This window comes from Diadema antillarum, unplaced genomic scaffold (assembly GCF_040938485.1).
Source record: "Diadema antillarum isolate AM-2024a unplaced genomic scaffold, OU_Dant_1.0 seq00000300_RagTag, whole genome shotgun sequence".
Taxonomy (NCBI): domain Eukaryota; kingdom Metazoa; phylum Echinodermata; class Echinoidea; order Diadematoida; family Diadematidae; genus Diadema; species Diadema antillarum.
The window spans coordinates 2,694,052-2,720,254 of record NW_027271323.1 but is presented as its reverse complement, the minus strand read 5'-3'; the positions used below and the strand labels follow the sequence as shown (position 1 = coordinate 2,720,254).

At 39.9% G+C, this 26,203-nt stretch overlaps 1 protein-coding gene across 1 annotated transcript in view; it reads right to left on the bottom strand.

Annotated features, from left to right (window-relative positions):
* Window positions 1–26,203, bottom strand: part of LOC139730284 (uncharacterized) — a 77,046-nt gene that overhangs the window by 26,762 nt on the left and 24,081 nt on the right. Inside the window, exons 17-32 of the mRNA XM_071641163.1 lie at window positions 20,866–21,105; window positions 20,074–20,262; window positions 19,479–19,685; window positions 18,835–19,083; window positions 17,828–18,073; window positions 13,923–14,123; window positions 12,701–13,288; window positions 10,912–11,073; window positions 10,262–10,423; window positions 8,717–8,878; window positions 6,648–6,860; window positions 6,073–6,414; window positions 4,244–4,603; window positions 3,751–3,981; window positions 2,703–2,856; window positions 1,602–1,760 (exon numbers count right to left, since the gene is read on the bottom strand). Coding sequence (XP_071497264.1) covers window positions 1,602–1,760; window positions 2,703–2,856; window positions 3,751–3,981; window positions 4,244–4,603; window positions 6,073–6,414; window positions 6,648–6,860; window positions 8,717–8,878; window positions 10,262–10,423; window positions 10,912–11,073; window positions 12,701–13,288; window positions 13,923–14,123; window positions 17,828–18,073; window positions 18,835–19,083; window positions 19,479–19,685; window positions 20,074–20,262; window positions 20,866–21,105 — 3,865 coding nt within the window. The remainder of the gene's footprint in view (window positions 1–1,601; window positions 1,761–2,702; window positions 2,857–3,750; window positions 3,982–4,243; window positions 4,604–6,072; window positions 6,415–6,647; window positions 6,861–8,716; window positions 8,879–10,261; window positions 10,424–10,911; window positions 11,074–12,700; window positions 13,289–13,922; window positions 14,124–17,827; window positions 18,074–18,834; window positions 19,084–19,478; window positions 19,686–20,073; window positions 20,263–20,865; window positions 21,106–26,203) is intronic.

The window sequence follows — 26,203 nt, the reverse complement described above, 5'->3', positions numbered from 1 at the left end:
ATATCCTGTAACACACTAAAAACCCTTCAAAACAATGATCAAATGTTATTTGTTGATCAAATTTACAAACTTGTCCCAAAGAGTGGTGACAAATATACAATTGACTAATCACCTTTAATGATATTTTATTATACATTTTGCTACAACACTGCACCGTGAGCTTAGAATTGTTTTATTCACCGTGTTCAACTACGTCATCATATGTGACCCTGCATCACAAAACAAACAAAAAGTCGTCGAGTAGATTCTGAAAGAACAGACTCTAAGCTTTAAAATTATGTATAATTCACTTCAAATGGACTCTCCTAACCTATCTAAATATTAGAAAGAAAGGACACACTGGAAGGTGTGAACTGAGAAAACAGGCTCTGAAGTACAGGGTGTATTCAAGCGTTTAATCTTTACCAAGCTGTGCTAGCTGTGGGATGAATGGAACAAAAACAGGATGTTGACCACCGGAGCAACAACGATGAAGGGATTATTAGACTAATCTGTAGTTGAGCATGCATCATAAGGACATTCTGTACATGCTTAATGCCAACTTCCATTGCAGTAGCATCATTCTTTTCAATGTTATTGGAGTTGAAAGTGAAGTGTATGGACAGGGTTTTTCAAAAATGATAACAGGGTTCTATGAGAAACATCTAACCACACTATTCCACCAAAAATTGTTCGAGAAAAAAAAATCTGAAAACACAAGTTCCTGTTTGTTTTATGATCCAAAACTTTAATATGATATGGAAAAAGGCTTGTTCTTTCAGAAAATATGAAAAACTCAAGTTTGGTTGGGTTGATCCATTTCACCTATTTTCAGTCCTCACACAAAATCACTGGGAGCGACTTTTTGTTCGTTTTGTGATGCACGGTCACATATGACTGCAGGTTGTTTAAAAAATAGGGAAGGGATGTAACCTTTCTTCATGAATTTCTTTTTGTACTTCTTTTTTAGTTGAGATTTGTATGTTCTTGTTCACTTTCTGCGGTGTTTTACCTTAATGGACAAATTTATCTACTGGTTTTTTTTTTCAAAGGTCACTTTTAGGGAACTTGCAATTAATTTGGACGCAACTATTTCTGTAAGCGTCAATTTCGAACTGATTTCATGTTTCACATTAACAGATAGTCACATATCTTATTCTTAATTCACCCAAGAATACACAATAATCATAATTATTTTCATTCATAGTACTTTATGTCATGTTAGGTAAATTACAGTGTTGGCTGTCTTTCAATGGCAAAGTCGGAGTAGTCCAAATCTAAATACACTACGTAATAACTTTGCATATTTTTAAATGGTACCACGCTTTTCCTATCATCTGGGAATTAAAATCTGCTCTTTTGACAGTCAGTCTTATATAATGAAGGTACGAATATGAAAGTAGTGAAAAAATAAGCTTAGTGACTCTTTAAAAGTCTGTTAGGGAGTGAAAGACATGTAGACTCAAGCATGAATCAGTTTTCGTTTCAAAAAGTTATCTTGTACGTTAACCAAAATGGTGCAATGTTCTTTTAATAGCTGTGGATATGTATTTTAATGGAACTAGTGTCTAAATTCTGAATATTCAAAGAGCAGCTGCAATAGAAGAGAGCACTAAACTCACCTAGCCCCAGCAAGACTGTTGGTACATACACCATTATTTGAACAAGGCTCGTCAACACAGAAGTCTATAACTGCGTCACACAAGGTCCCCGAGTAACCTTGGTTACACTCGCAGACAAAGGAGTCCAAGCCATCTACACAAGTCCCATTGAAACACGGGCTGGAAAGGGTAGAATAACAAGTTTTGCTGAGTTATATGTGAGCCTAATTTTCGAATCCTGAAAATCAGTGTTGTCTGATACTTTATCATAATTACGAAATGGAAAGTTTACCTCGCATTTATACTAGCTGCTCTGAAAAACAATATATGCAATGCGCTAAGATGTAGCTGACGAACTTAGTCCTGAGCACCTATCAAACTTGTCGCTAAATTACAGGTCTTCATTCCTTATTTCCTTGTCCATATCACCCCAAGCATTTTATACGACTTTCTTCATGTATTTTGTCCACTATTTTCATGTTAATGTTTTCTTCTTCTCCTTTTCTTTCTTTTCTCTTTGTTGTGACTGTGTGCACGCACGCTTGCCCAGGTGCACTCGCGTGCTTGCAGTCAACAGTGTGAATGTAACTGATCGTGTTTGACTTTTTTTAGGGGGGATCTACCCCAGAAGCATCTGCTTTTTATGTAGGTTCCTGCTGCACATAATATTGATCATCTATTATGAATTTATCGTACTTCAGATTGATTTTAATTCACATTCTATCATATGATATCATTATAGTCTTTGTTATACTGAACTTACAAAATTTGTGTTACATTTAAGTGTCATGGGTGTATGTTGAAAATACAACACTCTACAATTTGAGAGGAAACTTCTAATTGAAATGAAAAATGAAATATGCAACGAGTAATAGCATTGATGATGACTTGTGACCATAAATAGCAAAGATAGTCAATCTTTTACCTTTACAAATTGTTTAGTGGGTAGACGAGGAAAAAAAATGACCTCTTGTTCCCTACAGTAATGAATGGCTGAGAAGAATGTTCATGGCATATCGTTTTTGGATATACAAAATTGTATCACCTAAAGACGATAAAACTATCATGACTACAATATTAAATTTTGATGAAAGAAATCATTACAACCTATATCTCTTTTACCTAGATAGGCACTCGTTGATGTTTTCATCACACAATATTCCAGCAAACCCAGGGGCACATTCACAAGAGAAGTTCCCCACCATGTCCAGGCAGGTTGACCCGTAAAAGCAGGGCTCACTGGCACACTCATTGATGTCCACTTCACAACTAGGACCTGTATAATACAGGGATACCGTGAAAAAAAAATCTTTACGTTGATCGTCCATCTGATATTCTGACATATGTTTGAAACTGACTTACGTTAATGACAGAAACAGCAACGAACAGTCTAATAGTTTCATCTACAGCTCATAGGAAATTACAATGTTAAGTGTACACACATACTGCTTGGATGTTAAGAAAAAAAACGTATATAGGAGATAATGTATAAATTTTGTTTAAGATATAATGTTCATGTATTTGTCTTTACAAGAACTCCCTCCTTTCTTCTCTTTCTTTTCATCTCTCCCGTCCTTATTTTTACTTCTTTGTCGCTTTTCATTCTGTCTTTCACAGTATTGCTCTCTTTTTGAATTCTGCTCTTCCTCTCGACACGTCCCTATCCTGGACAAATAAATGTATGTATCAAAATATCTGTGTCCCTTGTGTCAGTTTTGTATATACATGAATTATCGTGCAGTTCAGTAACCGACTGCAATACAATTGAAATAAAAACGTCGTTGAATTCAATTCACGTGACTCATTGGTTCATGATTTCATTCTAATGATGATCTCCCTAATGTACGTAAACTACGTAAACATGTTTTTTTTTTTCACTAACTGTTTGAGATTGAAACCTTGGGTTCTGTTATATAAAAAAAATTATTGTATATTTTGTGTAATGCATATCTTTTTATCACGGGAATCTTTTAAACACAATAATGGTCCTTTGACCACACATGTAAATAATTCCATATGTCAAAAGTGATATGAACAAGCCAGTATCTGTTGCATCTCTGATAAGAGTAAACAATCTAAACATTGAATATATATTATGTATCTCTGTAGTGCCAGCTGCAAACCTTAGGTCGTGTAAAAAGCAAATTATAACTCCCGCTCCTAGTCCTACCTTGGAAACCACCGCGACACTGGCAAGAATACGAATCAATCCCGTTCACACAGGTTCCTCCGTTGAGACATCTGTCCCCCACTTCACAGAAGTCGGACACCTCGGAACAGTCCACACCCCGATATCCAGGGCGACAGATGCAATGGAATCCCCCAATCACCGACAGGCAAGTAGCATTGGCGCTGCATGGTTGGGTGGCACAGAGATCCACGTTTTCCTCACATGTTGGCCCTGGTCCAGCAAACGAGAAGCCGCAATGATTAAAAGTTAATTTGTGCTACATAAATGACACTGAAGCGGAACGTAACATGCTCGTGCATGGTTAAAGAACTCAGACGAATTTGGTGAAATATTGAGCGATTTGTGTGAACACCCAAATGTTTGGTGAAAATAAAGACGAAATAAGTGTGAATGGAATTTGTCATTTCCATTGTATGCATCATTATTTTGTTTTGTGCAGGAAACTTTGCTGGTATGAATCGTTATTGCTTACCCTTAAAACCGTCTGCGCATGTACAATTAAAGCTGTCAATCCCATTCACACAAGTCGCTCCGTTTGAGCAGGGGCCGGAGGCACAGTCATCCTGGCTGACCTCACAGTTACGACCCATGAACCCAGACTGACAAGTGCAGTTGAAGTCCAGTCCCGGATCCTCACCAAGCGAGCACACACCACCGTTCTGGCACGGCTCATCATCGCAAGCACTCTTCTCTCGTTCGCACTGCTCCCCGGCATATCCCGGGGGACACAGACACTCGTAGGTGTCACCGAGGTCAAAACATGTTCCGTTGTTGAAACAGGAGTGGCCGACACACAAGTCCATGTCTATTTCACACTGTTGACCGGTATACCCTACAAGTAAAAAGGAATGAAATATTGCATTCTGAAATGGAAAGAGCATCTTTTGAAGATTAAAATGCTTCTGAAGGAAAAGGAAAAGAAAAGCAAGTCCACGGAGGCTCTATTATCACCTGGACTGTACGATAAAACGATTCAACGACCCCTTGTTCAACTTCAAATGTAGGTCGATGCAGGTATGACCATGGAGCTGTGCCAAGTTTGTTTGTCTGCTTGGTTTTGTTGCATAGGTCTTGAGTCTATCACTACATCACACCATTCATTAATGCGGCCTCCTAGCGTCTACACAGTGGGCTCCCGTTATGACGAAGTCCTCGGGACGTGTACAGATTTCTTTCGGTTGTATCGAATTTTCGTTATAACCAAACAAATACAAAATAAAAGCAGAACGGACGGTTTTGCGGCCTGAATTTTTAATTCGTTGTAACCGGAATTTCGTTATTGCCGTGATTGTTATAACGGGAGCGCACTGTATCATCACTGTGATACTTTACAATGCGGAACAATACACTTATGATGCAATAAAAGAAAAAGAAATGTCATCATTCAAATTTGCCCACTCCTGGATCCGTCATGGAATTTGTCATCTCTCTCCTATGAATATCTACACACACAATCTCCAGGGTGCCTAATTACTTACATCTGACATCAGTGTATTGGATCCTTGGGGTATTGCCGTACAATTCTTAAAATTAGTTTTTTTTTTCCCCTGTTGCTGTAATGAACCCACGCTATCTACCTTGGGGAGTGTCTAGACTCTAGACACTGCAGATTCTTCTGTACTTACTCCAGTTCCGGAGATTGAAATCGTTTAAATGACACCTTTTCTTTGGTCATTCGGACCATTGCTGCGAATTCTGGGGGTTACCTGAATCATCTTTACTTACAACTTTGCTTCTCTACCCCGAAAACGATTCCTCTAAAAAGATTGTGAAAGTCTGACCATGCATACTTAAAAAGAACATGAGAACGTCTACAATCGCTTGGGTCCAAGCCCAAAGTACGCCCCTGGTGTATATTAGGGCCTCCACTGCCACATTGATAAACTATGCACAATGTCTCTTGGTATCTGAAATGAAATCTAGTCACTTGTAGGCACCTTGGTGTTCACTTGAATCTTTTGAATCACTTGTCATTTCCCATCTGTCATGATGATTTCTGCTAAATTCTATTAGAATTGGACATCGGATTTTAGTGGATATAGAAATACATACTTAAGAAAAAAAAAACACATAAAAGATTATGTGGAGATGACACAAAAGCCTAACCCTAACCCATTACGAATATGAGCTAAAGGTTGATATTCAGGAAGAACGAATGAGCTCTGACCTATACCCTCACAATTAATTGCTATGTTTTTCCTCATACATGTTATAATAATATCATTTCCTCCTTGGAATTACTCCGTACAAAATAATAGTTATTGAGCCCATTCTACCAAATTTCAGAAAAATGCTCCTTACCATGAGTGCAAGCACAGCTAAAACCATCGACTTCATCAATACAGATTCCTCCATTCCTACATGGCTGACTCTGACACTCGTTGATATTTCGCGAGCAGTTTACACCTGAAAAGCCTGACGCACAGTCACATTCGTACCCCGGAACCTCGCCTGGCATCTCTCGACAGGTGCCACCATTATGGCAGGGGCTTGCAAGGCACAGCTGCGTTTGAAGATGACAGCGGCTGCCATAATAACCTTCCAAGCACTGGCATTCGATATCGGTGGCTGAGGCGATACACTTCCCATCGTTCAGACAATAATTGTTGTCGCAAATATTTATGCTTCCCTCACAGTTAGTCCCTGTATGGGAGATAACAAAATCTGTGAAGATGATAGTAGTCACCTATCAGAGTCTTTCTCTGAGGAAGCTAAGCTTCTCCGGTAATCCCAATTCGTTCGAAGGGAATTAGATTTTCCTTAAAGTAAATGATGAGGCATAGTTATTATTTGATTCAAGAAATCAAAAACCATCCTTATAGAGATAACACATTAGAGGGTTTAAAATTGTGAAGTCATAGGTCTTAATTCCATACCGTTAAAGCCCTCTGGACAGGTGCAGGAGTAGCCGTTGATCTGATCGATGCAAGTACCCCCTCGCTGGCACGGCTGTAGCAAAGCGCACTCGTCTATATCCACTTCACAGGTCACGCCCTCAAAGCCAGGTGCACAGTTACACCGGAAGCTGTCCACAAGGTCAACGCAAGTAGAGCCATTGTGGCATGGCTCAGAAGCGCAGTCATCTTGGTCTGTATACGAGAAAGTGAGTGTAAATTTGTCTATCTTTGACAACTAGTATGTGTGCTCAACAAGCAAATCAATCTTCGGAGGAAAAAAAAAGAGAGAAAATGCAAGTAGGGTAGCAATATACCTTTGCCTATTTTTCTGCATTTCTTTCAGATAGGAGTCTCCTGAAAATTCCTAAGGATACAAAGGTATAAACATCACTGCAGGATTTATAATTAAATTATGTGCATATAGGAGTAAGGAAGAAAAACGAAACCATAGATACCATTTACAACATTTTCTGTATGTATCTATACTGCTTATACTGAAGAGGAAAAATGGTATGGCTATTTCTGGCTATTTCTACTGTCACCAATTAATGAAATGAATGAATGAACCTAGTGTAATGTAATGAACAACTTGAAACCACTTGAGTAAGTAGAAATATCACAAAATCAAATATTATGACTTTCCGAGATGGCTATATTTTCGTAATCATATTTACACGTAAATCAGCACTATCAAAGGTATTAGCCCACATTTGTAAACCTGCAGCAATTGGTCTCATAGTTAGCATGGAGTTTGGGTATGATTGCAGTAACACCTGTGCAAAATTTCGTTCCAATTATACTTTCATTAAAAAAAATGAAAATGCACCGTATGCATGCGTATAACGCTCGCTAGCTCCGGTCCACGTACGTTGGGGAGACCGGGTCTAGTTGTTACAATTTTCACATTTTTAGGTCTGTACAAAAAACGAATAGAGGAATCGGCTTCATTTTTGCTTTGAGGATACCTTATTTCCTCCTTTAATTAAAAACAGTACAAACTTTGGAAGTCCAGATAACATAAACAAGATATTACGTAATCAATAAACACAAAATTTTGTAACAACTTTCCCCGATGTTGGGGTAAGTTGTTACAGCACATGGGGTACTTTGTTACACCGTAGAAAGTCAACTCAAATCGGGTAATGCAGATCTGACGTGTTAGGTAATTCTTAATATTAACCTGTCTGGGTGTGCATGTTAGCCTATGCTGGGGTGTATGTGTGTGTTGGGTGTGTGTGTGTGTGTGTGTGTGTGTGTGTGTGTGTGTATAACCATAGATTCAATTGAAAGTGCATTGGGGTAAGTTGTTATACCACTCGATTCTCCAGACGGGTCAAGTTGTTGTAACAACTTGCCCAGTGCGTTTTCAAAAACTTTTCACACGTGTGGCCAATAAACAATCAAACATCACGTGTTGATAATTTCACCAAAAGACAGCCAAAACACGTTTCTTTCAACCACATACTCATCACTTACTGGAGAAGAATGGATTTGGTGTAATAAAGAAAAATCGAATTTTCAAAATTTTACTCGGAGAGGTAAAAAAGTGTTTTTTGGACCTATACCTTCTACATGATGTGACGTCCAGGCAACGCCAGATTTCGCATGCAGAGATCGTTGGCTATACGTTTTGATTTGATATTACTTGTAACGCCCTCTTTTGATCATAATAGAGAAAATGACAGTGTAACAACTTGCCCGTGTAACAACTAGACCCGGTCTCCCCTACTACATGCATGCGATACATGTGTAAGTTACATGTACGTAGGTAGCCCGCGCTCGTAATTCGATTTTGGGTCGGGTTGACCCGGTTTGAAAATTGATTTTAAAACGATGATTTTCTCTCTTTTATCGAATGGTATAGAGAAAGAGCAACAGGTGAGGTATGTTACTGTTATAACTTGTACTTGAAGTCATATTGGACCTGTTTTATGCAGTTTTGATTTTCGTGGGTTTGCAAATGTGGGCTAATACCTTTAAGCTAAGGATTTGTGACTAGGATCGTTATCTGCCAACCATTTGTGTCTGTGTTTATAGCTGACACAAACCTATGCAATCTTGAACATCATGTGCCCCGCGGTTTGGTGTACTCAGGTGACCTGGGCACAGGTCACATGACTTCTGCTGACGCCGACTCTGGAATGATCCCACGGGACAGTATTCACAGGGAGCAAGACCCGTTGGAGAGAAGGAACCCGGTCTGCACCATTCTTGGAGAGGTATACAAGGAAAGAGACCAAAAAACATTGATTTTTTTTAAACTCTCTCTCTCTCTCTCTCTCTCTCTCTCTCTCTATATATATATATATATATATATATGTATATATATGTATATATATATATATATATACATATATATATGTTATATATATACATATATATATATATATATATGTATATATATATATGTATATGTATATATATATATGTGTATATATATATATATATATATATATATATATATAAAACCTGAAATTGAGCTCAAAAGCAAACATGCCAGAACGGCTCACCTCACCCCTCTCCCTCTTCTTCCCCCTGTGAATAAAAAAAAAATGAAGTGAAGTAAGATTACAACAACGAAAGAAATGTCCCATTGTTTGAATCTTCTTCAGCGGTGCTCTCTCCAGCGTTAGCACAATAACCTTTTTTTATTTCTCCTACTTTTTCATTTTGGCCTTGAAAGTGATTTTATTTTGCACATAAAACACGTTATATTATAAAAGACAGTTAAAGAGTGAGCAATTTATCGAGGGGACACATTTTACGCCGAAACAGGGCATACACCACCTTGAATTTGAGAACGCCCAGGTGAACGTTTAAAATGCCCGTTTTCTGAGTCAAGCCAGTGTCCCTTTTCATTTTTTTTTAATGTACTCATATTGAGGGAATCGACGTTTTCCCTTTGGAACGGCTGTTTTCACCCAGAATGTGGGCCTTCATTTTTTCCTCTGTCCCCTAAAAGAGCGCTTAATGTTTTGGAGACAAAGATTAGTGAATCGTTTTTTTGTTTGTTGTTCTTGTTATTATCTTTTGTTGTTGCCATACGACTATTTCCCCCTGCTTTGATGTCATCTCAAAACTTTCCAATAACCCTAACAAACACTAGTATGTTTTTTTTTTCTTTGGAAAGTCGTCGGGGTAACAGACTAATAGTCTTCATTCTCACGTCACATTCGGCTTGGAGTAACGCTATACCAAGGAGTTATCAGATAACTCCTCTCTAAACTTCAGAAATTTTAAATCCTGCGCTGTTTTTTTTTCTAGCACTCGATAGTCAGTTTCACAGGTCAGTTTAAGCCTTTGTAGGTGCAAAGACAGTGTTCTCGTGAGAAGTGATGTCATTTTCTTTTCTTTTAAAGAAAAAAAATGTCACCACTTCTCATAGATATGATAATGTGGACTGATTCCTTTCTAAATATGTTGCAAGAAGCGGGCAATCATAGACCTGATTACGTCGCTTTACAAAAATTTCAATCACTTAAGGTGCGCATGTGAGACCGATGTCGTTACAGGCTTACAGCTGAAAACGTGTCTCCCCTTCAAACAGGGCTTTTACTTCCAGTGTAAATGGGGTGCGGCTTTAATTTGCTCACCAAGACACTGATCTGATGAAATGGCAGCAAGAGTCTCCGTAGAGGTGCCATTAGGGCAAGGCAGGCATGAGTCATTCATAGCCATCGGCTGGTAGGTTCCCACCTCACACTCCGTGCAGGGCACCAACCCCGACGTGGAGAAGTAACCAGCCTCACACACATCTGATGATGAACAAAGAGACAACAGTGGAGATGTTTGAAAGTCCTCTTTATCACCGAAATGAAGATTTATCTGATTAAAAACGCAATGCCTTCATTTCTATTAAGAGAGTGTAAAAAAAAACTGTATGAAAAGATAAGACGATGCGTTATAAGACAGTCTTTTGTACATTTTTATATGTGTAGTTCACTCAAATGCAAGCCGTGCAGAATGAATTTTTTTTAAAGAGCACTGAAAACCAATTTCACAATTTTTGTACAGATATTTCACTGATTTAACGTATTAAAGAAACTTGTGCTGATTCATCTTTTCCCAAACAAAATCAGTGGATTGTGACCCAAAATTTTCTCTCGAAACATATTAATATTTTCATTCTAAAGATATTTTTATATATTCCTGTTGACAAGAATGCCATTGTTTAAGTTTTGATAGGTCCCACCCTGGCCTGGTGTATGAAAGAGGGAAAGGGGTACGGGGTACTGTATCTTACCTCTACACTGGGTGGCATTGGTGGCGCCCTCCCCCTCTGTTGACTGGCCTTCCTCACAGGGCACGCAGTTACTCTGACCAGCAAGCTCCTGGTAGGACCCCCTAGGGCACAGCTGGCAAACTTTGGTCACATTATCATAGAAAGTCCCGGCTACACAGGGCACTGTGAGCAGGCAACATGAGACAAATTAGACACAGTATCTCCGCCTTTTGCGTTTATATCATACAAATGCACCATAATACGCAAACAGATATGCGCATGCAATTTCGTGAGTGTTCAAACAATATTCGATTCTTCACAAAGGGTTTTAATGTAAAACAAGAAAAAGTAGAAATTACGCGTTGCGTAATATATGTCCCCGCCGGAAGTAGCATTTTGTAGCAAAATGTGCGATATAGGTAAAAAATCAAGGTCAAAGGTCAAAGAAGTCAAAGGTCAAAATTCTGTGTAGAAGTTTTGAAGCCCTCACCTAGTGCCATCACATAAAGCAAACGGAATCGAAATCTGGTTAGAAATGGCGAAGGAGTAGCATTTTGTAGCCAATGTACAATATAGGTCAAAAATCAAGGTCAAAGGTCAAAAAAGGCAAAGGTCAAAATTCTGTGGAGAAGTTTTGAAGCCCTCACCTAGTGCCATCACATAAAGCAAACGGAATCGAAATCGGGTTAAAAATGGCGAAGGAGTAGCATTTTGTAGCAAAATGTACAATATAGGTCAAAAATCAAGGTCAAAGGTCAAAGAAGTCAAAGATCAAAATTCTGTGGAGAAGTTTTGAAGTCCTCACCTAGTGCCATCACATAAAGCAAACGGAATCGAAATCGGGTTAGAAATGGCGAAGGAGTAGCATTTTGTAGCAAAATGTACAATATAGGTCAAAGGTCAAGGCCAAAGGTCACAACTGAAATTCTGTGTAGAAGTTTCAAAGCTCCCATGTAGTGCTATCATATAAAGCAAACAGAATCAAAATTGGCTCATAAATGACAGAGAAGTCGCAAATTGAACATTTTGATCGCACACGGACGCACACACGGACGGACGCACGGACGCACAGACACACACACGTACGGAGCCCGTTTCATAGTCACCTGCTCGAACTCGTTCGGCGGGGACAAAAAGAATGGAATTATTTGTCGTGATCCATTTTCAGAGACACCGAATACTGAATAATATAGATATTGTACGTTGTCCCGAACAAACCTCAGAATACAGATCAGAATGATATAAGGTGTTTCACATTAATACTCACATGGATATGCTTGAATATGCCCTAAGAAATTTTGATATCACTAGTTTTCTTTGTTTGTTTTGTGACGTTTTTATTTCATCCAATCCCCTTCCAGGAAACATATTCCCCCTCTTCTGACCCTCTAACTCTGTTTCGTCACATGAAATCACATTTAGCTCCAGACAAAACAGTTCGAAACACTCTATGAAGAGTGGTAGCCGGCAGAACTAGCAACAAAGTGTTTAAGACTATTTTGATATCAAGAGTGAAATTAAAAAAAAAATGAACAGGTAGAAATTTCATCAGAATCTATCATGAGACGAGAACGCCAAAGAGTATTAAAGAAAAAAAAATCCTTGAACAGTGATTCTAGACGTGCTAGATAGGGACATCTTTTCAAAACGAGAATAATTTTGAACGAATAGTTCCATGTAATCATAATGACTATGTATGTTTATATATTATTGTTGTAACACATTGTGCGTTCATTTTCCTTTAAGTCGCATAAAAATGAATGTGATATTGGTAATAAAATTTAGTTTGAGGCAGACATAGTGAATTTACCGCAGTGAAGATCATTGTTGTCTGCCGTGAAGCCGTGATCACACAAGACCTCTGATTTGCCAAAGGTCAGAGATGACTCGTCAAGCGTGAGGTTTGAGCCGGGGACATCGAGGGAGGGAAATGTTCCAGCATCAATCTCCTCCTGGATGACATCGGACATCTTCATCATCAAGGTGTCGGCTTCAATGACTGCTTCAAAGTTGCCCAAGCTCGGGTCCTGGTTCACATTAGCTACGAAGTCCCACTCCACTGCAATTACCAACTGGATGTTGACATCACGCCTAGCTCGATTCATGTTGTCACTCGGCACCGGCATCGCCTCCTCTCGACTGTCCGGTAGGAAAGCTTGATGACCACTTCGTCGTCGTCTTCGTCGACGCTTCTTGGTAGCAGACATATCTCCGCACGTGACTTTCACGTTCTCCATAGTGCACTGGTCAGTCTGGGTGCAGATGTCGCTGAAGTCTGTGTTGAGGAGAATCTGTAGGAAAGCAGCAGCTATCTCGTCCCGAGTCTCCTGTGTCCCACAGCTACCAGTGAAGTACAGGAGTTCACTGGGAAGATTGCTCCTCCCCGGTCGTCTTACCTCTTTACAAGAATCACAAATTGATTTAACAAATAATTATGGGCTCATACAACCCTTCAAAGACGTCGGTTCCTGCATCATTGATCCGCTTGATTTACGAATACCCCAGAAAATTTGATAATTTCATGAGCGAAGAAAAGAACCACGAAATTCGCATTACCGAGTCAGGTCTCCTTTTGATATCTTGACAGCTTCCCGTTCTCTGTGAGAACATGTACACAATGCAAATGGAAGACGATTGTTTGTTTTCTTTTTAGGCCATCATGCATAATTGATAGTTTCAAGAGTAGTGAAACAGACTACTTTTTTTTTTAATGAGACATTGTTATCAAAATGATAATTAAAACTTATCATTTGGCATTTTCAAATAACTCTATTAATATCAAGTTTGCGTTATATCGTGTTTTGATATTGTTTTCAAATGAGACTTCTCGCAATTTACCCAAATACATCGACAGTTGAGCCTGGTTTTGTGAATCTCCTGAATGAGTGACGATAAAAATGGGAAGGAGGAGGAAGGGGGACGGAGAACAGAGGACGAGAGGGACAAAGAGTAGTGGTCTAGGAGGAAGAGTGCTGGAGAAGGGGAATGAAGGCTAAGGAAAGAAAACCACCACCAGCAGATTCTGACTTTACCGGAGCAATCAGGAACGTAGGAGTGAGGACTCCACAATCCTGAGCCACCGCACACATAGTGCACTGGAGGTGTCATGCCGGAGGGAAGTCGAGGTACGTCGAACTGTGCGTTGCAAAAGATGCTGCAGTAGCGACCGTGTGCCCACTGGTCACACGTTAGGGCCCCATTGCTGGGGACATCCAATTCTTTGCAGGCTATAGCTATACAAAAACATCAAAACGTCAAAATAAAAAGCGGAACCGTATAGACTAATGATAGCAATAATGATAATAATAATCAGTTCTTAGAAAGCATAATACCATAGATAGTCTCTTTGGGTGTACGTATAGAAACAAATATTTCTCTATCCACATAAATTTACAATTATCAAAAATATGAGTTTTTAACACAGATATGAATTTATCAAAATCTGTAATGCATCTAATACTAAGAGGGAGAGTATTCCATAGTGATGGTGCCATGTTTTTTGAAAAGCCTTATCACCAAGTGTCTAAGTTTAGCACTTATTTCGAAGAGGATTTTTATTTATTTATCTTTTTTTTTTATAGCGCAGAGTATGACCGGAATGATATGGCTTCATGAATTCACTGAGGTACGCAGGGGAATTTCCACGAAAACATTTGAAAAGTACAAGGGCCAAAATTTTAAACTTGATACGAGCTTTAATCGGCAACCAGTGAAGACTATGAAGAATGGGAGTTATAAGATCAAATTTCCTTTTTCATGAACAGCCATGCAGCTGAATTCTGTATCCGTTGGAGTCCTCTCAGCTGAGAGTCTGGAACCCCAATGGGGAACCATTATCATTATCCAAATGATTGAAAATAAACACCAAATTTTCTGTAGTTGCTTTATCGAGAAAGTATCTCAATTTTCCAATCCTGTGAAGACCCATGACTGCAGATTTGCATATCTTATTGATGTGAGGTTTCAAACTAAGATCATTTGGATAATGACATCAAGGTCACGTGCCTTGGAAATTTACAGCACACGAATATCACAAACATTGACACACAAAGTTGTTGAGGACTTGTTCCGAGATCTTACATACACAACTTCAGTTTTCTCGAGATTAAATAGTATAATGTTCCTAAAGGGCAAGTAGAAACCAGTGTCTTTTCCGTAGATACCCTCATTTCCTATTCAAACAGTACATAATTTGCAGACAGAATGAATATACGTTTTTCCTCCATAAAGGCATTACATAAGTCATTCACATATATAGACAGAATAAAAGCGGTCCAAACATTGATCCTTGTCACTCTTCACACTTCAAATCTTTGCTATTAGATGAAATAAATGAATATCGTCAACAACAACATATTGCACTTTGTTTGATAATATAACTACGGAATAAATCTAAAACAACTCCTTGCATATTACACAAATTCATCTTAGGGATGGTAAAGTATTGGTTAAGATGAGAATTGGGCTTTTAACTCTTGGTGAGATACCAAGAGCATACCATTTTAAAAGGAATTCAAGGTTTATTAGATGGAAGATCGGGTTTGGAGTGACTGAAACATCCAAAATCAGAGTAAAACAAAGCGATCGTAATAAAAGGCATGGTCCCATACTTTATTGGAATCGCTCTGTTTTGGATATCTCAGCCATTTCAAGACCAGTTTTCATCAAATAAACGTTGAATTCCTCATGGAATTACATGCTCTTTCATATTTCATAAGAGGTTTTGCACTATCTCACAAAAAAAAAAGTGAGATATGTGAAATATCTTGGTCAAGAGTGAAAACTTTCATCCAAACGTAAACATATACCGATTTAATCTTTCTTTATTTTCTATTTAAGTCAAAAGTTCATTTTGCATAAGATTTATTAAGGCACGAGATATGGACTGCCTTTTCCTAAAACCATGTTGCATCCCAATCAAGCTTAAAGTTCACAATTGTTAAAAATACAATCCAACACGTCCACCTTTCTCAGATTAACGACGATCTGCCAATTTTGATATAAACACAAAATTATCTTTAATCTTATAGGCCCATACATAGACATGTGACTTACCGTTCTATGACGATTCAGAAATTCCAATCATTATCTATATTATTTGCATGAACTACAGAGAACATCTATTATTGATAAGATATTGAGTGCATTCTTATCTAATTTCCGCTTTTGAAATTCATAACCCAACAAACATTTTTTTTTCTTCGAATGACTGCTCAAAGTAAATTAACCATAAATACTGTTGATAGATTTGTTTTTTATTATTCACTGTGATTGTTATTTATAGGGCTAATAGTAATAGACCATTTGAGTGTTTTTTGCTTTGTTTCGTTTTTCTGTGTGTGTTTTTTTTTAGTTGAATCTTTTCCATTTCAACACAAAATATTTGTACTGCGTGGCACACCGATACGGGACAATCCCTAAATTTGCCAAAAGAAGCACACTCACTAGTGTATTTACTCACATTATATCTGATTTTATGGAAGTTGTTTGCTTGTTTGTTAGTTTGATTGTTTGTTTTCACTTTTAATTCTTTTTTTATTTCTATTTTTGCAGATTTGGGGGTTCTGGGATGTGGGATCCTCTGGGGTTCTAAGGAGATGGAGGCATGGATCCCTTGTCGAAAATGCTTGCCTTATTGGTGACCATGTGTTGACCATGTGTTTCTATGAACAAAATGGAAACGTAAACATTTGGATCCCAGGGTAAGGAAAATTGTGCAAAGAAGGGTGCCGCCAAGACGGAATGGTGCTCACCTGCACAAACATAATAATAGTTTGTCACTGTGGCAAAGAGCATCTGCAAGACTAGGTGAAAATCTAAATATTCGTTGTCAAGAAGGAGATGAAAATGTTTAAAAAAAATAGTTGGGGCCTAATTTGGTCCCACCCCCCTAAACTCACCAATAGTTCTGCCATGAACAAACTTGAAACTGCAGTCACACACTTACCAACAAAATAGCTTATATGGCTTATAACCTTTAAGAAGAAGACTGGAGAAGAAGATCTTTAAGACTTTTTTTTTCATATGGTGGTTTTGTGTCCTGGGAGCCCTTAAATGGGGAATTGTTCCCATTTGTATAGATAAATATTTATTCAAAACAGCGATAACACCTGATATGTTTGGGACAAATCTGACATTGGGTTTTCAAGTGGAAGCTCAAATGGTGAAAGCAGGGTCCCATTTGTGCTCCCACCCTCACAAGGCCATCTTTTTTATATCTGCCATGAGCAAACTTGAAACTCTACAGTCACAGATCAACTCAATTTGGTGCACTAACTTAGCCTATCATTTTAGGCCCCTGAGAAGGAGATTGTAAAGCTTCCTTCTCTCCCCACCCCCATCTTTCCGGGGGCATTGTACCCCTAAGTAATTAAGGATACACAAGTGGAGTTTGGTGCCCATCTGTCGAAATCACATCACTCAATTGATAATGCCTGCTAAGCTTGATGAAAATTTGGCCATACATTCACAAGAAGATGAAAATGCAAAATTTGAAAGTCCCATTGCCCTCCCCCCATAGTCCTCCATAAGGAGCATATCCCCACATCTAACGTGAAGAAATTTAATAATTACAATTATTAGTGTACTTCTAGAGAAAAATACTTTAAAGAATCCTAAATCACGGGTGGAGGATCCAACAGGAATCATGGGGGACACACAGGTGCCAATTGAACACAGTGAGTTTACCTTTTGGATGCTATCTGCCAAGTTTGGTGAAAATCTGTCATGGAGTTTTTGGAAATTAAGAATTGAACATGTAAACGCCGTATGGAGGATACACTACGCACAACGAATACCCGACGACAACAGACGACGAATGTTCGCAATAGGTCACCTGAGCCAAAGAGTCAGGTGAGCTAAAGACTAGCTACGTTCTTCCACTTTTCATATGAATGAATCCACTGAAAAAAAAGAAATATGTAGGAAATTTAATTACGCATGATTTCGATGGAGAATTCACAGCTCACGGTCTCGCCGTTGTCTGTGTTTGTGGCCTGGTAGAACACCACATGTCGACCCCACGGAAGTAGAGCCGTGTTGTTGTCATAGTTACTGGTGATGAGGAGGTCGTCCCCTGTTACCTCTACAAAGACGGGAGGGGGCCATGTCACTTCTGTTAGGGTATCACTGGTATTACGTGAGATGTCAGGGGGACAGAATTCTACTACAGGTGGGATCTCATCTGTGAGGTAACAGAAAAGAAATAATTATGTTATGAACGATATATACTTTTATTTTGATTCCTAAAAAGTATGCCATATGATTGTCCTTTCGGGCTGAAATATTTCACTCAACTCTGTTATGGGTAGTAAACAGAGTATCCTTTGCCATGTAGTGTTTTAACCAATCTCTACACGCATTATAATTTTAAAAAGAAATCATTATCATAGAATCGAAAAGCAGCTCATTCTTAATTGCATTATTCAATTGTGTACGTTTTGTCTCAACATTGATCTAGATCCAACTTAGATGAGCGAATTACAAATTGGTTATTTGACTGTCAAACAAATTTTCCTTCGAAGTAAAGACAAGCGCACTAAGTTTTCCTGCTGAAATGAGTAAAGAGGGTGGATTGCACTTTTGCAACAAATCATTGCAAAGCTGAGGCGGCTTAAAGCAGTAATGACATTCACGTAAAGAGGAGGTGTCCTTACTTTGTACTATGCCATTGGTCAAAAAACAAAGTACAAACTTCGTCAGCATTTTCATCAACGGAAGTGTTGTTTGGTGATAATATGACTGCAAATGCTAGTTTACATGTGAGGTGCTGCGACTTTTTGTGAATGCCTGACAATTTAGAGTTGTTTTTCATCTTATGTCCCATTCAAATAAACTTCTACCAACATTTCTGTATGATTTTATTTTATCGGAGCTAACTTGATCTTGCTTGATATGAATAATTCTCTTCTGATTACGGTTTGGCTAGAACAGCGCTGTTCATACCTCGAATGTAGATGGGGAAGGAACAGGTAACATTGTTCCCTGCAGAGTCAGAGAATGTGAAGCTTGCTGTGGTGTCTTGAGTGAAGTTGTAGGGAGAGGTGAGGTCAGCTGGACTAGTGACCACTGTGAGCTCATCATCCAGGTTGTCCTGTGCAGTGGGAAGGTTAAAGGTCACCTCCACTCCCCAGCCTTCTGTCTGCGTGACAGATTTTGGTCCCGGACATGAGGTCAGAGTTGGGGCCACTTTATCTACATGTATGTATAAGAATGCATGAAAATAATGGTATTTGCCTTTCTCTTATTTTCTATAGGAACTTCAGTAACTCTTTTAACAGGTGTTTCTGTGGGTTTGTTTTTTTTAAACCGAAACAAATATTATAAGCATGTAAGCTCAACAATATTGTGGACAATTCCACCATGTTCTGTCCATTACGTAAATGTCTTGCGCAAAACTCCAGGTTTTTGATCTGAAGACAGCTATCTGAAGTCTATAGTACTCCTCAAAAAGACAAACCAATTAAACGCGTTTTTTAACCCAGCACTAATTTGAACGTACATGTGTATTTACATAGGGATATGTACGTAAAATATATAAAGTAAATACATTCATTAAATGCTTTAAGAAGGTACATGAGTTTGCTCACCTTTGCAAGTAATCTGCAGATTGCCAATATCAGTGTCCCACTCGCCATCCGTTCCACATCGCACGTCTCTCACTGTGCCCTCTAAGGTCAATCCATCTCGACAAAAGAACGTGCACTGTGTGCCATAGTAGATCTTGTCCTGATTTGTGCAATAGGCAGGATTGACATTTGTCCCAACGGGCAAGTTCAGGGGGTCGCATCCAACAACTGAGTAGGGGAAGTTGGGAGAAAGCATCAAAATTACCAGTCAGTACACATTATGAAATCAATCAACTACAGATTAGATACAGCCTTCTCTCTTTTTTTTATACGAGGTAGAAACCTCTCTTGATCACGCATTATATCGAAAATATAGAAATAAAGCATGATAACATTTAATAACAGAAAACTTTTCAGTTTCTTTGAGCTCATAGAGTGAAAATATAAACTAGACACGTTAGTCCCTCTAAAGATATGTCATTAAAACTGGTCTGAACCTGATAGTTTCACAAAATTACATGTAGGTCGTGTTTGTATGTCCAACGACAGTCTAGTAATGCCTTCCATTTAAAGGGTATCAAACAAAGGAAAGAGGGGAACTTATCTATCAACTCACTGTCACAGAATGGTATGTCATCTCTCTTCCAGTGCATGCTCTGTCCAGTGAATTCACAGCTTGTGTTACGTGGTCCGACAAGAGTGTATCCTACAGAACACCCCACCTCACACTCACTTCCCCAGGTATTGTCACATGATCCAATCAGGTTTCCAAAGACTGGTGGTGATAATGGCTGGCACCGCCTCACTATTAGATGGAGATCGGAGAAAACAAAAAGAAAAAAAGAATACTCTCTACACTCCATACACCAACATTGCAAAAAACAAAACAAAACAAAACAAAAACAACACTTTTTAAAAAGACATGACATAATGGGACAGGTGCAATTTAAAAACATCTTTGAAATATGAACCAAAAATGTACACGGGCTCACTCGCAGACACATACATGTACACACACTATGAACATCGGCCTTTGCATGATGGAAATCACAGGTATTGTCGATATAGCAGCAATAAATGACATATTTTCCAACTAATATGGGAAGTACGAAGTATGAAGTACAATTAAGACAAGGTCACACACTATAAATATAAATAAAAAGTATTTGAGATGCCCGCCTTTAATTTAGTATACTGACCAATTATTAACATGCTTACTATTAACAGTTGATGATTTAGTAATGATTCGTATTGTATCACCTTGTTGTTGTATGGATATAAAAGCGCATTGAATTGATTTATATCGATTACGAATGTAGTTAAACAAATACATGTCATTTGAACAGTGACATACAACGCAACTTCCCGCTCTTCAGCGGTGGGTTGGGGGCATTTCACGTAAGCTTACCTCGGACAGTAACTTGGAAGGAGCATGTCTGTGTGTTTTGGGCGGCATCTGTCGCCACGCATGTCACGTCATAGTCTCCCTCGGCTTTCAAACCCTGTTCCACATCACAATCGACGATGACAGCATCAGGACTGTTGTCGGCGGCGGCGACGAGCCACGTGACATTCCCCATGAGTTCCGATCGGCCGACGTACACAATAAAGTCAGCAGGGCATGCCGTGAAAGCTGGTGGCTCAATATCTGAAATTCAAAAATTGAAAGTAGAGAGTGAGAAAAAGTGGGAGAGGAAGAGACTGAAGGAAAAATGTGGGATCTTCTTCTTCTTCTTCTTCGTCATTATCTTTTGGAAACTGCAATGTATATTGCATTAAACATTTTCACATAATATATGCGCGTCGAGAACCAATGCTCCTTTATCAACGAAGGAGGATGCACCGTACCTCCCGCTTGAAGAGATTTGCAGAGGTTGTTGTAACTACTTCTTCTGACAGGGTGTTAACCCAATAGTATCTGGGAAGAAGGATCTCTGAAAGACAAGAGAACGTGCAAACGGCATTTGGAGTTGTTCAGTGTGTCCTCGGAGTGATGTTACTATTGGGATCAGGAATGTCTGGAGTATGCTCATACTCTGGTTGATGATACAGTATATCGTCATCATCTTGCATTGTGCCCTGCGTTCTTGAAAAAAAAAAATGTCGTTGCCTTTTGCTCAGCATTGCTGTTACACTGTTTTTGCGACGGAATTCTCGACTAACGAACTTGACGTAGCGGCTTTGGACCATTTCTAGCCTGCGGATGTTCTCCTCGAGTCCTCGGTACAATGGTCCCGCACCACGCAGGCGTACTCTATGTTACGGAGCACTAAAGTCATGTAACACAGTTTTTTAGTCTGCCTAAGGCATGGGTGGATGTCTCGCTGGAGAAACACACTCGCAGAGCTGGCTTTCTTGGTTGTGGCGTTGCTATGACGAGTCCAGTCTAGCATCAAGGTACTGCTGTGCCCATAGCTATCTTGAACATCATTCATTTCCCGATACCAGTAAAACATGCGGTCGTCTGCAACAGTCGTACCGCGCATCCTGGTAAACACACCTTGTAAATTAATCGTGGGACACTTAAAACCTTGCATATCGAAATCATGTAGGATGATTTCATGCTGCTCTTTCTCACCTGTTCCCTTGGCAAGATCTTAGATTGCAAGGATTAACTGTGACTCGCATGAACGACGCATTTGAACCTATGTTGAGCCTTGGCATGATGTTGTTGCTTTCGGAATGGTTCATGATGGCGCTGCAGATGATATGCTCAAGATCATTGCATGCACTCGCTGTTAAAGAAATGAGCCTGTTTAGTTGCCTGATTTTTCTCACCCCTTTAAAAGATAGATGAATATACTTGCTACAGATCGGTCATCAATAATGACTTCTTGGAACTAAGGTAAGGTCTGATAGAGTAGCCTAAGGTGTAAGCTCTAGGGTCAGCTCTTTTCACGTATCAAGTTTGGACATGTTGCCTTGTGAAAGTACAGATCTGAGAGTAGGAAACTTGTAGACCCCATAAGGCTCAAGAGAGATCTAACTCATTGTTGGCTGAGGATTTCCGTTGTCTTTTATGCTATTCTTGTCGTAACTTGTGAAGACAGACGAAAACTCTTGGTTAAGAATGTTTACTGTCGAAAGGCTCTTTGAGTAGGTGATCCCGTATGCAGACTTGGGGGGGTGGGGGGGGGGGGGGGCTTCTTTAGAAGAGTAACATTGCAGAGCCGGCTGTTGAAGAATTAAACCTCCAAAAGCGTTTTGACTTCAATGTTGAGTTAGAGCAATTGATGTTGGTGAGATCGTCAGTGCAGGCACGTTTTTAGGCTGATCTGGTCTTTTACTTCAATGCTGGTACTTGAAGAAGTCTTCTGATGCCCGGCTTGTCTTGGCTCCGGCGACGTATCCGGGCACTTACCCCCTGGGCAACTACCCTCCGGATAACTACCACCAGGATAATTACCCCCCAGGTCTATTCCCCCTTAGGGCAACTACCCCCCGGACAACTACCCTCCTAGGGCAATCACCCTCCAGGGCCATTACCCCCTAGGAAAACTACCACCCGGTCATCTACCCTCCTAGGGCAACTACCCCCAAGGGCAATTACCCCTAGGACATCTACCCCCCGGATAACTACCCCCTGGGTAACTACCCCCTGGATGACTACCCCCCGGATAACTACCCCCCAGATAACTACCACCCGGATAACTACCCCCTGGATAACTACCCCCCGGATAACTACCCCCTAGATAAATACCCCCCGGAGAACTACCCCCTGGGTAACTACCCCCCGGAGAACTACCCCCCGGATAACTACCCCCGGATAAGTACCCCCCGGATAACTACCCCCAGGATAACTACCACCCGGATAACTACCACCCCCCCCCCATTAACAATACCCCGAACCCCCCCCCGCCCCCTCCTGATACTTACCTACTGGACAACCCTCCCTCCCCGCCCCCCGAAAGTTACCACCCGTCGTATATTTTCCATAAGTTCATAACACCATATCAGAGGATGCACCTTTGTCTTACACTGTCATCACTCTTTTGGCTTGTCATTTATTTTCTACCGTTATAACACATGATAGACGATAAACATAAGAAAAGGAGAGTTGATTTCACTGCAATTCATATTCCCTTAACATTAGCGAGGGACTCTTCGATATAAAGCCATAATTTCTGATAGGATCCGGGCACGGTTTTATGAAAGTTATCAGTCCTGACAAGCTGTCAGTTCCACACAATTACCAATCGTTGTAGGTCGATCAAAACAGGTCCATGGTAACAAGTCAGTGACTCGAGCTTATCAATCAAGCAGAACCCATGGTTTTATTGAAATCATTAGATACTAACAAGATGTCATAACTGGCAACTTTTATCAAAAGGTGCCCTAATCTGTCATGAGAGTAAAATTACAGCTTGTTTTACATACAAGTAGAATTGTGCTAGTTTTCAAATTACAATGTAAATGTTCTCGACACTTTAAGAGGAAATCCAGTTCAAATATAAGATAGTCTCATTAGAAAGAGTAAAATATTACGAGTTTAACGGTATTTTTTTTTTATTTTATACAAAACACCCCTAGTTGTTAACGAAGTCTTTTGTCCTGCACCCTCTTTTTGAATAGATCTAGGGAGAGTTGCAGTTGACAGAATCCTTTTTGCATTATAGGGCTGCTCTGTTTTATCCCGGCCATTTCAAGAGTATTTTTTTTTCTCAAAAAATTGAATCCTTCTTGGAATAACATGCTCTTTAATATTTCGTAAGGGGTTTCTAATTATCTCACCCAAAAGATGTTTAAAACATGAAGTTAGGTCTCGACCAAAACCAGACGATATGAAAAAATGTTTTTTTTTTCCAATTCAAATAGCTAACGTGTTCGAAAATAACAATGAGAGACGTAATTTTCTGGGGGAGAGTTATTGTAAGAGGGGTGATTGTTTGGAGCCTAATTTTGATAAGGAGTAATTGTCAAGGGAGGTAATGTTCTGCAGTGATCATACCAAGGAGGTGACAATCTCTTCCCACATCCTTGATATACTAGTTGTTATGCCCAATAATGCAGTAGGGCAATTCTGAAATGAGCGTTAACGGTATAACAGTAAAATAGTTACAAAATTGATGAAACAATGCAAAGAAAGCAAATTAAGACAGAGACGAAGTACACAAATAAAGATACAGTGCACTCCCGTTACAACGAACACGGTTATAACGAAATTTCGTTATAACGAAGCAAAACTTCTGGTCCCAAAATTATCGCCATTAAAGTCTATGGTACAAAATTCGCTTATAACGAAGACGGTTATAACAAAATTTTCGTTATCACGAAGTCTTTTCTGAGCGCCACTGACAAAGAAAAACAAAAGAAATGCGCTCCGTTATAACGAAATGCGGATCGCATTCGAAAATGCGTAGCGGAACAAGCATTATTAAAGCGTCTCTGCATGAGCGAACGCATCATTGAATGTTCACTCCGCGTATCACGCACAGTTTCCGAGGGGAACTTGCGTTGTTGTAATAAAATAACTCGAATTCAGATAAGGTTTGTTTCATTGTTTTTTCATAATTAACATGGGGATAATTATCCTGGTGGTAATTATCGGGGGGGGGGGGGGGGGGTAGTTATCCGGGGGGTAGTTATCCTGGGGGTAGTTCTCCGGGAGGTAGTTCTCCGGGGGGTAGTTACCCAGGGGGTAGTTCTCCGGGGGGTAGTTATCCAGGGGGTAGTTCTCCGGGGGGTAGTTACCCAGGGGGTAGTTTTCCGGGGGGTAGTTATCCAGGGGGTAGTTATCCGAGGGGGTAGTTATCCAGGGGTAGTTATCCGAGGGGTAGTTATCCAGGGGGTAGTTTTCCTAAGGGGGAATTGCCCTGGGGGGTGATTGCCCTAGGAGGGTAGTTGTCCGGGGGTAATTGTCCTAGGGGGTAATTACCCTGGAGGGTAATTGCCCTTGGAGGGTAGTTGTCCGGGGGGTAGTTGCCCTAGGGGGGAATTGTCCTGGGGGGTAATTATCCGGGTGGTAGTTATCCGGAGGGTGGTTTTCCAGGGGGTACTGTTCCTAGAACCCGTTTCGGAGACAGAAACCAGTGGAACGCAAAATCTACTTCTGAAATGACGAAGACCTTGTCAGCATGAAACATGAGCGTCTCTCCTTTCAAAAGATATTCACTGAGAAGCCTTCATGGTCAGTTGAAGACATGTAGGTATACGTCAGGGAGTTCCTTACCCAGCTACAACACAAGTATGACCTCTCCAAGATGTTTATCGCTTCCATCAAGCCTGGATCCACACATCTCTCAAGTGCCTCACTCAGCAGATAAAGCGGAGCTTCGCCAGAGAGGTCATACTTGTGTTGTAGCTGGGTAAGGAACTCCCTGACGTATACCTACATGTCTTCAACTGACCATGAAGGCTTCTCAGTGAATATCTTTTGAAAGGAGAGACGCTCATGTTTCATGCTGACAAGGTCTTCGTCATTTCAGAAGTAGATTTTGCGTTCCACTGGTTTCTGTCTCCGAAACGTGATGTTGGCGAATACCTAAATGAGAGATCGTAATCACAAATGTCTGACAAGGCAGCAAACCTGTCCACAAGAGAAGACCATTATTGTTTGGACCAAAATGTTTCGAATGCTGTTCAGTTTTATAGGAAATATGACCAGCTGTTGAAAACCGTAAGTTTGTCTAGCAGTCCAGGAACCGGTTTGTTGTCGCAAATGAATAGCAATTTCCTTCAGCTGACGCTGTTTCCCAGTTGACTTCTGGAAAATTGAGGTCTCCTTCTAACTAGAGGACAGAGCTTAC